The sequence below is a fragment of the Castor canadensis genome, chromosome 8, assembly GCF_047511655.1.
Source record: "Castor canadensis chromosome 8, mCasCan1.hap1v2, whole genome shotgun sequence".
NCBI lineage: Eukaryota > Metazoa > Chordata > Mammalia > Rodentia > Castoridae > Castor > Castor canadensis.
Genome location: NC_133393.1, coordinates 43523862 through 43538747, shown reverse-complemented (window position 1 = coordinate 43538747; position 14886 = coordinate 43523862). Strand labels below are relative to the sequence as shown.

General features: G+C 40.6%; 1 protein-coding gene across 2 annotated transcripts in view; it reads right to left on the bottom strand.

Moving 5' to 3' along the window:
* Nedd9 (neural precursor cell expressed, developmentally down-regulated 9) overlaps positions 1-14886 on the bottom strand; it is a 176432-nt gene that overhangs the window by 101418 nt on the left and 60128 nt on the right. The window contains exon 2 of one of the 2 annotated variants that reach the window (XM_020184292.2): positions 6571-6733. In XM_020184292.2, coding sequence (XP_020039881.1) covers positions 6571-6669 — 99 coding nt within the window. In that variant the 5' untranslated portion in view covers positions 6670-6733. Of the gene's footprint in view, positions 1-6570; positions 6734-14886 lie in introns of those variants that run through there. The other variant, XM_074082904.1, reaches the window with a different exon arrangement.

Here is a 14886-nt window from a genome sequence, read left to right as displayed (position 1 = left end):
ATAAGAAGAGAATGTGGAATAGATTTTGTTAGGATAATGTAAACCCAAGGACAAGAGGATTCACTCATCCCCATATGTGTGATGTTCTTATGGAGCTGGTGAGCACAGGGTTACTTCAGAGCTTTCAGTGACTGTAAGATTCTGTTAGTTCTAGCATCTTTCTTCATCATCGGAAGGTGATCAGGTCTGGGTGGCTACTGATCGGTTGCAGAAAGTAGACTGTTTTTGTCTGTTCTTACTTTATTCCTTTTGCAGAATGGATTCTCACACAGATAGGTTTCCATCTTCACTGATTTTTACTGAGTAAAAGTAGCATTTTCAAGAACCCCCCAAAGCTTCATATTTTAGAATAAATGAGGCCTATTCATGGGAAAAGAAAGCCACAGATGATACTGAAAAACCACATGACCCAGTGTTAAATTAGGGAAAGTGCCTGATAGGGAAAGGAAAGCTTGTCTAAACTTTGGGGTCACTTTCTGCATTACAAATCCTATTTATTTTGGGGCTCTTGGTCAATGTCTTCATGTCAATGTAATTTCTTCAAGGCAGCTGGACTTTGTGACCAACAGTCAGAAACCCTTCTGCAATCCCATCTGAGGTCCCCTTGTACTTGATTTAAATGAGAAAGTGAAGCCTCCATCCAGTCCAGCCTCTTACACCTGGAGGACACTTCGTCTTTGAAACTGCTTCTCATTTACCAGACAAGCCCTGGGGATCCACATCCTCCAGCAAATTCCTTTCTGCATCAAATTGCCTTTTAGGGCTGATTTATACCTCAATAAAAGTACATGTCAAAAAGGAGAATTCTATAAAAAACATGATTTGTGCATGTTTTAGTTTTGGAATACATGGTATTTGTGTAAGGGGGAGAGGTCTTTGAGATGAGCTGTGATTTGTAAAACCTCATCCACAGAACTCATGACAATGAGAGCAGTTGAAATGTTCATAGGTATCTCTGGGCATAGGTATTCTTACTGGTATCAGCACTCAACAGCCTCAAGAAGGAAGCCTCAAGATTTTCTGGAAATTAGAACCCCAATGGAACTTGATAAAATGGTATATTCCATAGCCCTACCCTGGACCCTTTGAGTTAGATTCACAGAGTGTGGTTGGGGCAGGGGCCTTGTATTTGCACAATCTTAACAGGTGACTTTGAACACGTAAGATTTGTGAAACATTCTCCTTCAAGTTAGGAATCAGTTACCACCAGTGAACTATTTATTTGAACTTAGGGCCTCACACTGGCTAGGCAGGCTCCCCACCACTTGAACCATGCACCCAGACCTTTTTGCTTTAGTTACTCTTTTGTATAGTGTCTCAAGTTTATGCTCAGCTGGCCTAGACCTGTGTTTATGCCTCCTACACAGCTGAGACCACAGGCACATGCCACCATGCCTGGCTTATTAATTGAATGGGATCTTGTTAAGTTTTTGCCTAGATTGGCCTTGAACCATGATCCTCCCTATCTCCGCCTCTGGACTAGCTAAGATTACAGATGTGAGCCACCATGCCCAGCCTGGCTGGGCATTTTCTATATGGGACTGGTGTTATGCCAAATATTTTAGGGTTTGCCCTTTCATTTATGAGAAATTTTCCCCTCCCAGTTTTAGTGAAGTATAATTGACAAATAAAATTGTATATATTTAAGGTATAAAACATAATATTTTGAGATATGTATATATATATATATATATATATATATATATATATATATATATATATATGTATTTATATGTGATTACCACGACTAAGATAACATATCTACCCCCTCTCATAATGAAGAACATATATGTATGTGTGTGTGATGAGAACACTTAAGTTCTATTCTCTTAGTAAATGTCAAGTATATGACACAGTCTTATTAACTATGTAACTATGTAAGTCATGCTGTTCATTAGGGTTCCAGAACTTGTTCATCTTATACTAAAAGTGTTTACCCTTGACCAATGTATCTCCCCAGACCCAAGTCCTGGGTAACCACTGTTCTACTCCTTGCTTCTATGAGCCCAACATTTTTTTCAGTGTTGAGGATTGAACCTAGGGCCTTGTGCATGCTAGGCAAGCGCTCTACCACTGAGCTACATCCCCAGTCTAAGTCCCACTGTTTTAGATTCTACATTTAAGTTAGATCATGCAGTGTTTGTCTTTCTGTGCCTGGCTTATTTCTCTCAGTTTAATGTCCCCCAGTTTCATCCATGCTTTTGTGAATGACAGGATTTCCTTCTTTTTGAAGGCTGGACAGTGTTCCTCTGTCTATCCATGCCACATTTTCTTCATCTATTCATGTGTCGGTGGGTACACAAGTAGTTTCCATTTCTTGGCTACTGTGAATAGTGTTGCAGTGAACACAAGAGGCCATATATCTCTTCAGCATACTGACTTTAATTCCTGTGGTTATACACCCAGAAGTGGGTTGCTGGATCATAAGTAGTTCCATTGTTTTATTTTTTGAGGAACCACCATATCATTTTCCATCATGGCTGCACCAGTTTGTGTTCCTACCAACAAGCTCTTTTACTCCACATCCTTGCCAGCAGTTGATATTTTTTGACTAAAAGCCATCCTAACAGATGAGAGGTGATATCTCACGATGGCTTTGACTGGCATCTCATTGATGATTAGTGATTTTGAGCACCTTTTTATATACCTGTTGTCCATTTGTATATCTTCTTCTGAGAAGTGACTCTTTAGGTCCTTTGTCCAGTTTTAAAACTAGGTTATTTGTTTTCTGAGTTGTATGAGTCATTTACATATTTGGAACATTATCTATTTGTTACATGTATGGTTTGTAAATATTTTGACCCATTCTGGAGGTTTTGAGGAAAGTAAATGTCACATTTATAGTGGACACGGAGGTGCACTGACCAGAGGTTCTGAATGAGCAGCTATTCATTCTGTCAACTGCCAAAGGTTTGGTAAATGGCAACTCATGGTGGCCCACTGCTGCAATTCCCTTCAGCTAGAGAGAGCTTCCATCTGCACGGCATGCATCCTCCCCAGCAGCCCCTTTTGCATCAATTCCAGGCCATTCTGAAGGGCCATCCAGCTAGAGCCTATGCACTTAGCTGCGGCCTTCTCCCTCAGCCTGGACAGTGTTCCTTGGAGCACTCCTCAGAAACCTCAGTTTCCATCTCAGAAGGTGTTTTCCCAAGAACTTGATGTGTGATGTTATTAAGTCAAATTGTCCTCATGGGTACATTATGCTTGTGCTTATGCAGTGTGAGAGTGCAAGTTGTGTCCCCTTTGTCTCCCAAATTCATATGTGAAAGTCCAAACCCATACTTCCTGAGAATGGGACTATATTTGGAGATAGGATCTTTCCAGAAGCTGGGCTTTTCTCCAGTATGACTAGTGGCCTTTTAAGACGAGATGGGACACAGACACAGGCACAGAGAAGACCATCTGATGACACAGACAGACAGCAACACTTACAGGTCAGGGAGAGAGGCCTTAAGAGAGACACTAACCCTCCCGAGAGCTTCACCCTGGACTTCCAGCCTCCGGATCTGTGAAGAAATAGATTCCTGTTGTTTAAGCCCCCTGGTCTGTGTACTTTCCTATGGCACCCCAAGCACACTAACACAAGCAGATGTAGGGGTGCTTCTTTATTTTGATCCTGACTCTTTCACCTTTATACTTAAGGAACAACCTAGAAAGCTGAACAACTCAAATTGTCTTTTAAGTATAATGATGCAGAGGGATAATTGTCACTAGATAGAGTTTTCATATTCCTTACAAGATGTCAGAATAATTATATTTTAAAAAGGGTGGCTAAAGAGCATGTGAATTACCCCCTTTTCATCATATCCCCCCTTTTTAGGACATTTACCACAAACTTACAGTAGATGTGAATACACGGTGTAGATAGCTACATTGGACCTACATTGAACTAGTATTTAGTAGGAAAATAGAGCAACACTTTCAAATTCTGTCAGTCAACACTTTTTGCTGTTCTGTGGAGCAAGAGTTCAATTTGGCTTTTTGTCTTTGGATAAACCAGAACACACCAGGCCCAAATGGAAGTTTCCTGTCTCATGTGAGGTGGACAAGTATGAATGTCAAAGACACAGGTTTGCGGTTTAAAGTATTTCTTTTTCAGACTTTCAGTCTTTCTGAGCCAGCCTCTTCATCCTTCCCAGTGGTGCCTGGGTAAATGTTTAACTACCAACTCTCTAAAAATGGAACCAAACCAAACAACTCTGTCAAAAGACTGCCGCTGGTGCCCAGCCCCTCTGCAGCCCTGCAGGTGTGGCATGACCTCTCTACCTTTTCTTCGGGTTTATATTTGTACTATGATTTCAGGCCTTGCTTTTCTCTGCTGAGGTTTGTGTAAGGGACTTGCTTTTAAGAGTATTTATGAGTTTAGCAGAGGTTTCCCCAAAGGATTGTCCTGGCCAGGCCCTCACGCCTGGTATCTTCATTGATGCTACTGGAAGCTTAGGGCCACTGAGTCTAGCCCAAACCCGATCCCAAGCCCATCTCTCACCAGGCCTTCCCTATACTCTGCTTTCCCTTCAGCGATTTCTGTGAGCTGCACTGACTGCTCTTCTTATGTGCTCCCTACGTAACTTAGTTTGTCTCAGTTTAGTAAGAATGGCTGAGTCATTATAAACAAGTAAGAGATGAGTTTTGGTTCAGTATATATCAATTAATATTTATGTTGAATGGCATAGGAATCAAATAAATGGAATTCTTTTCATTATGGATTGGTAATTTGGAAGCACGTGTTGGGGCTTAGTATATGGCAGTCACAATTCTAAGCAATTCATCTATTTAATGATCATAATAACCCTTCCTGGTGGAGGCTATTCTCAACCCCCTCTTATGGGTGAAGAGAAGTTAATTAACTCATTTAGGGACCTATTATTTTGTTAATGGCATGGCTGGGATTCAAGTTGATATTTTTAAGCAACATGCTGTACCTCGAAAAGCATAAGAAATATATCCATAGGAAGCATTGATGACAAGGAATAAATACCCTTGGCCATTGGTGATAATGATAATTTCCAAATATTTATTACTTTCTCCAATGTGAAATGAACTGGTGGTGTTGGCGGTGGTGGTGGTGTGTGTGATATTGAAATAAAGTTCAATAATGAGGGAAAAATATCACCCAGAAGTCTTGGAATTATATATCTCAAAGGACATTTTGGCTAAAGCAATTTGAAGATTTCAGAAGGAGGAACTGTCTGGTTTTTAGGGCTCAAATAACAAATGTTGAGGATCCACATGTATTGAAAAGAACATGGTGCTAATGTCTCTTGCAGGGATTCAGATGGGATGAAATGCTGGCTTGCTTTAGAGAATACTTTTTCCTTTCTCTGTGTTTGTCTCAGTTTAGTAAGCATGGCTGAGTCATTATAAACAAATAAGAGATGAGTTTTGGTTCAGTATACATAAATTAGTATTTATGTTGAATGGCATATGAGTCACAAATAAATGTAATTCTTTTCAATATGGATTGGTAATTTGGTTTGACCAAAGTCTCTGAAGTATCTAATTCTGTAACAGATATTTGTCCTAGAACTAAAGGAAACTTTTAGGAGTTCAGTACTTTACCTTACAACATCACAGTGGTGTGAAAATCAAACTTATCTTTAATGACTTCCAGGTAAACCTTTTATTGCTTGTCAAAATGTTTAAAGAAAACATTTGTCATTGAATTTAATTTATAGCCTTTTTCCTGCAAATAAAATAGAACCCTTTTGGCTTGGTTTGGCTGCTCGGTGCTTTTGTATTTGTGGGCAGTTGATGGTTGGTTCTCTTACAGACAGCAGACGACTGGTCTCAAATCATCAGGGAATTAACCTTTATCTTGTGAGCACATTAAGTACATTTTCTCATTTCATCCTGTAAATAACCCTCCTATCACCATTTTATAAATGTAGAAACAGATTTAAAAAGGTCAAGTAACTAGCTCATGACCCAATGTACTACTTACTACTAAGCAAAAGAGTGAGGACATATATACAGGACTCCACCCCTGTCCCCAGCACGTGCTTCCCTGCAAGGCCACTACACTGTGCATAACGCCTGACTCCTTTGGAAGTCCATTAGTAGGTGAAATGACATGTAAGTTCTTCCATTTAATTTTCATAAGACTATGAGGAAGCTGTGGTTACATAGATGAATTGACTTTTAACCCTAATTTCCTCCCCAGGCCAAGGTGATTTTCTTCTGGAATGGTGAAATGGCAGTGAAGTAGTTTAAAGCAATTGGCAGAGAATAGACTAATCCCTAGCTGGCCAATCAGCTTTGACTAGTTCTACACTTTGACTTGCTCAGGTATGTTTTACTAAGTGCAAAATGCTACCTGTATCCAGAAGATTTCTTCCCTAGAGATTTCTGGATGAAAGAAGATTCTCTGTGAGCATCAACCCATGTTAAAAAAAAAAACAAACTCACCTAACAGAGAAAATCTGGTGGCCTGAAATGAATGTATTTTCTTTTCAAATATTAGTTGCAGGCTGTATGACAAGAGAACACCATTCATCATACTATTTTGGAGGAATTAGTTCAAGTGGAATTGGAGAAAAGGGAATCACAAAATGTGCTTTTTTTCCTACTCACCCTCGTCCACATTTTCTCCCCAGGAATGTTGGAGCTCTGGATCGGAGAACAATCCCACCAGTGTTTCAGTGTACTGCTGGTCAGTTTACTTCTTGTCATAACTCTACTTGAAGGACGTGCTCCTGCCCGTGTCTGACACTATGGGACTCACAGTTCGCTGAACCTGAAAACACAAGTTAGAAACAGAAAGGTGGGTAAACTCTGGAAGGGGTCAAGACACTTCCATCATTTAAGGATTGAATCATAGCGATTAGAAAAGCCAAATCCATAGTCTCATGAATGGAATCCATCATTCATTCATTCATAGAAAGTATTTATGGCACTCATGCTACATTAACTTAACTTTTATGATGTATAAAATATGGTCATGTCCTTAGGGAGCTCATAGTCTAGTTGGGTAAGGTAAAAAAATAAAGCTGTGCTATAAAATGTTGCAGGTACTCTGTCACATATGCAATGGAGCAAGAGAAAACATAAAGGAGGGAAAAGATGGATGTGAGGTGGAGCTTGAGTGACAGGGGCATATGTGCCAGGTGTTGTCAATAGTGGGAGTGAGTGGGATCCTTTCTAGTCCATAATCTACAGCTTTAATTGTGGATTTAGCCTGTATTTTCTGCTCTCCCAACGCTCCTTCATTTCCCCCTCCAAACCAATTTTACATGTTGCTGCTTTTATCAGTTTGAAGCCACCCTTTGTACCTGATCTACCTCCCACCAGCAGCTTTTGAAGGTCACTTGAATCTTATGTTTTCCTTGCTTCCTCCAAAGGGGGAGGAACTGGTGTGTTTTTTAGATGTGTGGCTTTTAAATAGCTTAGATGCAAAGCTCAGAATTTTCTTTTTTGGAAGAAAAATTGACTGGGCTTTCAGAGGACAAGCATAGGCCAAATTTTCACTTTTCCTTCATCTTCTCATGGCTGTAAGATCTGAGGTGGTGTGTGTGTATATGTGTGTGTGTTTCTGAATTATCACTGAAATATGTATTCTTAGAAAAATCCTGATATTTAAACCATGTGGGATACAAGGAAATCTTTTTGAGAATCGACAATCTGAATCTTTATAAAAGGAGAGTTGTTTCCCTGTCGAGAATGAAACTAAGTGGATGGTGGAACAGAAAAACAAGGATTGTGTCTGCAACATAGTAGACATTTAGCAAAAGATGTGATGAACCCATCCAACTGCTCTTATGAGGAAGAGAGGCCTTCCTAGAACTGTGTTCCAAACAGAGGGTAATAGGAGTTGGTCCCCTTTTGGTCTCCTTTTGCTTCTACCAAGATGGGAACAACCTCCTGTAATTTTGGTTTGATAAATATAGTATTTATAATTCTTGGCAAAAGGCGGAAAAGGAATTTTCCTGTGAGGCTCTTGCAGTGGCAAGGCAAGAGGACAAGGGCCCATGACTCATTTGCTCTGCCTGAACCCATGCATGGTTTCCCAAGTGTCTCCACCCCAGACAGCCCAGGGCCCAGCAGGGAGAGTTACTGCTTCCAGCAGTCTGTTCATTTCCCTTTTAGGCATTCACACCTTGAAGCATTTTAACTGCCCCAAGGTGTCTGCAGTTATGAGGCAACCGCTCAGCGCTGATTTCTTTTTGGGGATCCCATAAACTACAGCACCAGGAAACACACACACACCACACACACACACCCCTTTTTCTTATTGGGAATATAGCACACATACAGAAAACTATACAAAACAAAGACAGAACTTAATACGCTGTTTATGAATGTTATCTGTCACCCAGATTAAGATGTGGAATAGTGCCAGGGCCCCAAGAAACCTTTTGCGTGCTCTTCCTATGCAATCTCTTGCTTTCCTTTAAGGGCAGTACTGCCCTGAGCCCCATGTAAGGGGGGACCCAATGTGAGGCCTTGAGCATTGGGGCTTTTGATTATCCTCAGCCATGTACCTTCTCAAGGGATAAGAAATATGTGGGGCCAAGAGGCCAGTGCACCTGGAATTCATGTTTCCCTTCCTAGATCTTGTGCAAGTACTGGGACACAGGGACCCCTTGTCGATGATGATAGGTTCACCTCCATGCCTTCTCCTCAAGCCCACCTTCGAGGGGTCACCTAGGAGCAGATATTTGTGCAAGGCCATGGGTGAAGGTAAGATCTGAGGGTTGATGAGCACAGTATGTGAGCACCCAAGGGGCGGAAAGTGAAGGTGGGTGGCTGAGTCTGGGGGCTAGTTTCTACTTGTGTCCCATGTTCCAACAAGAAGCTCCAAGAGGGCCGAGAATTCTACGGTCCAACATGACCTTCCAGGTTGTCATGATGAGATATTTGTCAGGTAGGAGGATAGAATAGCTTCCATTTAACACCTTATTAGTTTGTTATAATCCTTAAGTGTTTAGGATTATAAATGTAGTTCTCGATTTGTACTTTTACCTCACCTTTTTTGGTAATGTGTCAGTGAAGCCTGAAAGTTTATTATTTGGATGAATATTGACCCTTTGTTTTAAAGCTCATGATAATAATCAGAATATATATATATATATATATATATATATATATTTCATATATATATATATATGAAATGAAAGTGAGAAGAAAATTTATTGCATATAATACCTATTACATATTTTTATTTGTGCATAAGCAAATAAAAATACTACTAAAAGTATATCCATGGGTCCACAGTTTGCAGTCGTGGCTATTTTCTGTGAGGGATGGGCCTGCTGAAAGATAACTATCTTGAGTCATGGTCTGCTTTTCCCTGCTGTTCTTTGTATGGGACCCACTGAAGTCTGCATTCCTAAACAGTCACTTTGCCCTGTTTTGAATTTGGTGTGAACAGATTTGACAGTGTGTGTTCTTCTGTGTTGGCTGACATCCAGTATTTTGTTGGTGAAACTCATCTATGTTGTTGCCTATGGCTATAGCTTATAGTTTTCATTGCTATATGGTCACACAACGGAACATTTATCCATCCATGTTAATGTGGATGGGCAATGCAATTGCTTCCATCACTAGTCCATTATGAGTAATTTCTGCTCAGGAGATCCTTATCTATTTCTGTTGTGCTTATACTTAGGAATGGAGTTGCTACATGATAGATATACATATATTCAACCATGTGGAAAATACCAAACTGTTTTCCAAGGAGATTGTACTAATTTACATTCTCAACAGCATGGTATCATAGTCCTCACTGCTTGTGATTATATTTGCTATTTCTCTTTAGTTTTAACCATTTTTTTAAACTAGGAATAATTATAGTATGCCATCACTCCAAACTTCTAGATTTCTTTCCCATCACTATTTGTGTCTGGAGACACTGAAGTATTATAGTAACTAGGATGATGATGATGAAGATATCCACTGAGTTTTTTGGTCATTTGTTGTGTTTTGTTTTGTTTTTGGAGATAGGGTCTTGCCATGTATCTCAGGTTGATCTTGAACTCATGATCCTCCTGAGTTCTGGAAATTATAGGTATGTACCACACTTCTGGCCCCAAATCCATAGTTCTTATTTGAAATATGACAACTAAGAGAAGATTTGGAAGACTGTAGTAATAAAACCCAAAGATCTGAACAGACTTGGCCAGGGCAATATTTTAAAGTACCACGGATTAGATTAACCTGGGGTAAACCATCATGCCAGCTATGTATGCAGTTGGTGGCCATAGCACTCCCTCTGCTATAGTTTGGATATTGAATGTCTCCTAACAGTCTACATGAAAAGACTTGGTTCCTAGAGTGAGTGCTACAGGTAGGTGGTGATGCCTTTGGGAGATCCTTAGTTCATTGGGGGTGTACTCTCAAAGAGGTGTCCTGGTGTGTGCGTCTCTTTCTCTCTGCTTCCTGCCTAGAGCTGTGAGCACTCACTCTGACATAAGCTCCTGCCATGATATACAGCCCTCACTAGAGGCCCAAATGAGTGGGGCCTCCTGATTTTAGACTTGAATCTCCAGAATTATAAGCTCATTTTCTTCCCAAGTAGCCTGCTTCAGGTATTTCATTGTAGGACACAAGCATACGGGTGTACTCTCACAGGGATGAGCATGTCCCAGAGTATGGTCTGGTAGTTGAGGCCATCAGGACTGCTGTAGAGAAGGAAGACCAGCTAGGGGGACCATCAGCTTGTAGCTCATTAGCACTCACATCTGGCAGCATCTGTTTCCCCAGGAAGCAGCAATTTCCATGTGCTCTGGTCATTAGAAAATGAGAACACACACAAACCTCTTTTGTAGAAATAGCGACAGGCTCAGATGCCCAGTTCCTCTATATCTACTTAAGTCCCGAGTTCCCTCACTTCACTTTGTCTTTCCAGAATGTTCCACCTCCTTACCCCTTTGTCCTTTGAAAGCTTTTACTTAACTGAAGCCCAGCCTTGTATAAACTCAATTGTTTATCTTCTCTACATCAATTGTACAGCTGTTGAGCACTTCCAGAAAAACCACACACATTGTAGATGGTGACACTATAAATCCATGGTGGCCCATGTTACCATTCTCTGCTTCCCTGGTCAGCTTGCCCTCCATCCTTCTATTTTTCTATTAAGATGATAATAGACCCTCTTTATGGTGATACATTGAGTGCCTATTCTAGACACAGTAGCCTGTAGTAAATTATACATTGTGACTATTTCTGACTTTCTCCACTCTCCTCAAAATCTCTGATTTAACTGCATGACTTTCCTAAGCCATATGAACATCATGTTATCTGCTCTTTTATTTAACCCTCACAAAGATGTCATAAGGCAAATGCTCCTGTATCTTTGATGGAGGAAGAGATTAAATCTTAGAGAGCTAAATAAACCAATTTGCATAAAGTGGCAGCTAATAAGAAGCAGAAGTTAATGAGCAAAGCACTAATACAATTTCACAAGGATGCAAAGTACCACTCCCAAAGAGTGGGTGGCTTAAACCCCAGAAATTTCTTCTTTCACAGTTCTCCAGAACTAGCAATGTGTGATCAAGGTGTTGGCAGTATTGGTCCCCTATGAAGGACTGGAGGGAAGGAGCTTTTCCCCTCCAGGTCCTCTTCTCCCTGTGTTTCTTCATATGAACTTCCTCTCTCTATGTCTATGTTCAGATTCTCCTTATAAAATAAGCCATATAATTGGGTGAGAGGCTCATCCTATTCTAGTATGACCTCATCTTAACAAACACATCTGTAAGGATCCTGTTTCCAAATAAGTCCCTGTTCTGGGATGCTGAAGGGTGAGGACGTGAGTATGAGTGGAGATAGTAGGAGCAGAATTCAACCCACAATGTTGCCTGTGCCTTGTTTGCCTGAAGGCTCTGTGAACAGAAGGATTTTGTCAGCCAAGAATGCACCTAACTCCAGGTTTTGAAAAGGAGAGAGAAAAAAATTCATAGAGAGATGTCCCCAATAATGGAGAAGAAATGGCATTGAGTGGCAGGTGAAGAAGTAGATGGGCATGAGGGAGATGGGTCTTTTATGGTCACGAGGAGTAGGGGAGGAGAAAGGAATAAGATTGGATGCAAAGTGGATCTACAGATGTGGAGGAGGGAGGCTGAGGAAGTTTATTTCAGATGGCGCCTGCTGTCTTCTGGAAGCAGGAGGGAGATTACAACTGGGAAATCTGTGGCAGAAATTAACTTCTGCCACTTACTAGCTGCTACTGTATGCAGGTTGGTTTATTTAACTCTCTAAGATTTAATCTCTTCCTCCATCAAAGATACAGGAGCATTTACCTCATGACATCTTTCTGAGGATTAAATAAAAGAGCAGATAACATGATGCTCATATTGCCTAGTTGTATTAATTTGCCAGGATTATTGCACAAGAGACCAAAGAGAGTGGGTTAAACAACAGGCATTGATTTCTCACAATTCTGGAAGTTGAAAGACCAAGGCCAAGATTCCAGCAAGGTAGGTTTCACTCTGAGACCTCCTTCTCTTTGCTTGTTGGTGGCCGCCATCTTTCTGTGTGTTCACATGGCCCTTCTTTGGTGTGTACTCTTGGCAGATGATGGTAAGGGAAAAGGAGAGATTTCTTTTTTCTGATAACAATAATCCTACTGGATTAGGCCCTCACCCTCATGACCCATTCAACCATAATTACTCCTTTAGAGAATCTACCTCCAAATGCAGCTGTATCCATTCTATGGACTGCCCAAAATGTGGTGAGCAGTAGTACATTACGGATACTTATTCCGTATGAGATTAACTAAGAAGCCTTCCCTCCTAAAATCTATTGATCTACTAACCATTTCCCTTCTGCTTTCTGGAGTGCTGGGAATGAACCCAGGGCCTTGCATGTGCTAGACAAGCATCCTCCCACCAAGCTATCCTTCCAACCCCTCAACAACTTCCTTCTCACCAAAGTTTTTTAACTGCCTGACTGAATATTTCATATTAAGGAATTACAGTGGAATGCTTTAAGTGTGGTAGTGGTAACATACAAACACATCTCTCCAAACTCAAGCAAAACAAAAAAAAAATCCCTAGAATGTTATCATTATTGTCCTGAAGACAGTGTCCAAAATTCTTAAGATGACATATAAGAAACTTCATGGTCTGGTCATTGACTGCTGTTACTTCAAGTGCAGGATGTTTGTTGCTTAATGAATATTTGTGGAGTGGACAGATTAATGAGCAGATGGGCATGGTTATGTTTGGATGGATGTTTGAATAGAAGGATGGGCAGGTGGATGGATGGATGGGTAAAGAATAGTAAAGGAGGCTACCTTTGCTTTGCAATTAACTTTCCTTGAGACCTGCAACCTCCCTTTGGTCTCAGTTTCTTCATACGCAGCATGAAGAGCAGACATGCCACCATTTTTGTGGTGATCTGCTCCAAGTTCTGGGGAGGAACAGAAGCAGAGGGATGGAGGGAGAGTAGAGGAGGGACTCTGAGGTCTTCATATCTCCTTTGGCCAAACCGCTTCAGTTCTAATTATTCTATATTTCGAAACTCTTGATAATATTTGTTTTCCAACTGTTTCATTGTTCAACAAGTAACAGAAAAAATCAAACCTGGGTCAGACAATATCTCAGATCATTTCTAACTGTGATAGATTATGGTTATAAGGAGATTTTATGAGATAAAATATGTGGGTTTAGTGAACATTTAACACAGATTTTCTCAAAAAAAGCCTGATTTAATACAATTTCTTTCCAATAAAGGCAATTTGTCATAGGACTTACTAATACAATTTAATTTGTAAGCCTTTAAAGGCTTAGCTACATATAAAACATTTATAAATTAGAAAATCAGTCTTGTGTTAGGTCACATGCTGGGCTATGGGGTTTGGAAGTATGCTCACTGTTTACATGGTGCTATGACACCCATGTGCAAGCATGCAATCAGACAATGGGAACATCAAGGATAATGGCAATGAGTACTCTGGCTTTGGTTCCTGAGGACCTAGCTCAGTACCCGTACTTTGTAGGTACTTGGTAACTGTTTGATGAAAGAGGACATAAGATAAAGTGGACTCTTACTAGGACTTTGTCAGAAATCTTAGTGACTGGAAAAGAAAAGAACTTCCTTCCAAAGAAAGGGATGAGTGGAGAGGAATCCAGAAATACAGATTAAGAACTGGACAGTACTGTTTGCCTGGGGGTGGGCAGAAAAAAAAAAGACAAGTATTACCCTGTAGAATGGTTCTCTCTGTGGACTGGACCAAGCCAAACTGAGGAAAGTAGGCTTCATGGCTCCCTCAGGACAGTATGGCTAAAGTCCTGGTTTCCTGTCTACCCACTTCATTTCTTATACTGAGGTTTTGTGGACTACCAAGTCTAAATTTTCCCCATCTCTTTGGATGTTTCTCTAGTCTGGTATATGATCCTCATATTTAAGGTCCTTGATGGGAAGGAATACAGGTAGCTGCTAGATAAGCCATATTCTCTAACCTTCTATCCCCTTTCAGCCATGTGCAACTGGCAATAGGTGAAGATAATCACTGCAGGAGAAAACCCTGGTCTCTAAGTCAGGACACCCAGGCTCTAGTCCAGATGTGTGACTTTGGCATTGCAGCCATTTTTGGGCCTCAGTTTCCTCACATTTTAAATGAAGGACTCAGACAAAAGTGCGTCATCAATTCTGTATATTATTTAGGTTACTGCCTGGATATATAATGGTTGGGACACCAGGAAAAGCACTATTGGCCATGTCTCTCTTTGTGGCCCTGTCATATTGGGTGATATTTCCACTTGACATATGTGCATGTGACAAGACACTGGAGGATCTCATAGTGAACATGCAATGCTGTTTATTTAAAAGGCACAAAGTTTATCAGTCATTAACATCATAAATCGAGTGAAAGTCTCTTGTTAGCCTGTTATCAAATGACTGCCATCTTAAGGAGATGAGTTCAGACCTTTGTCAGATTTATCACAAATA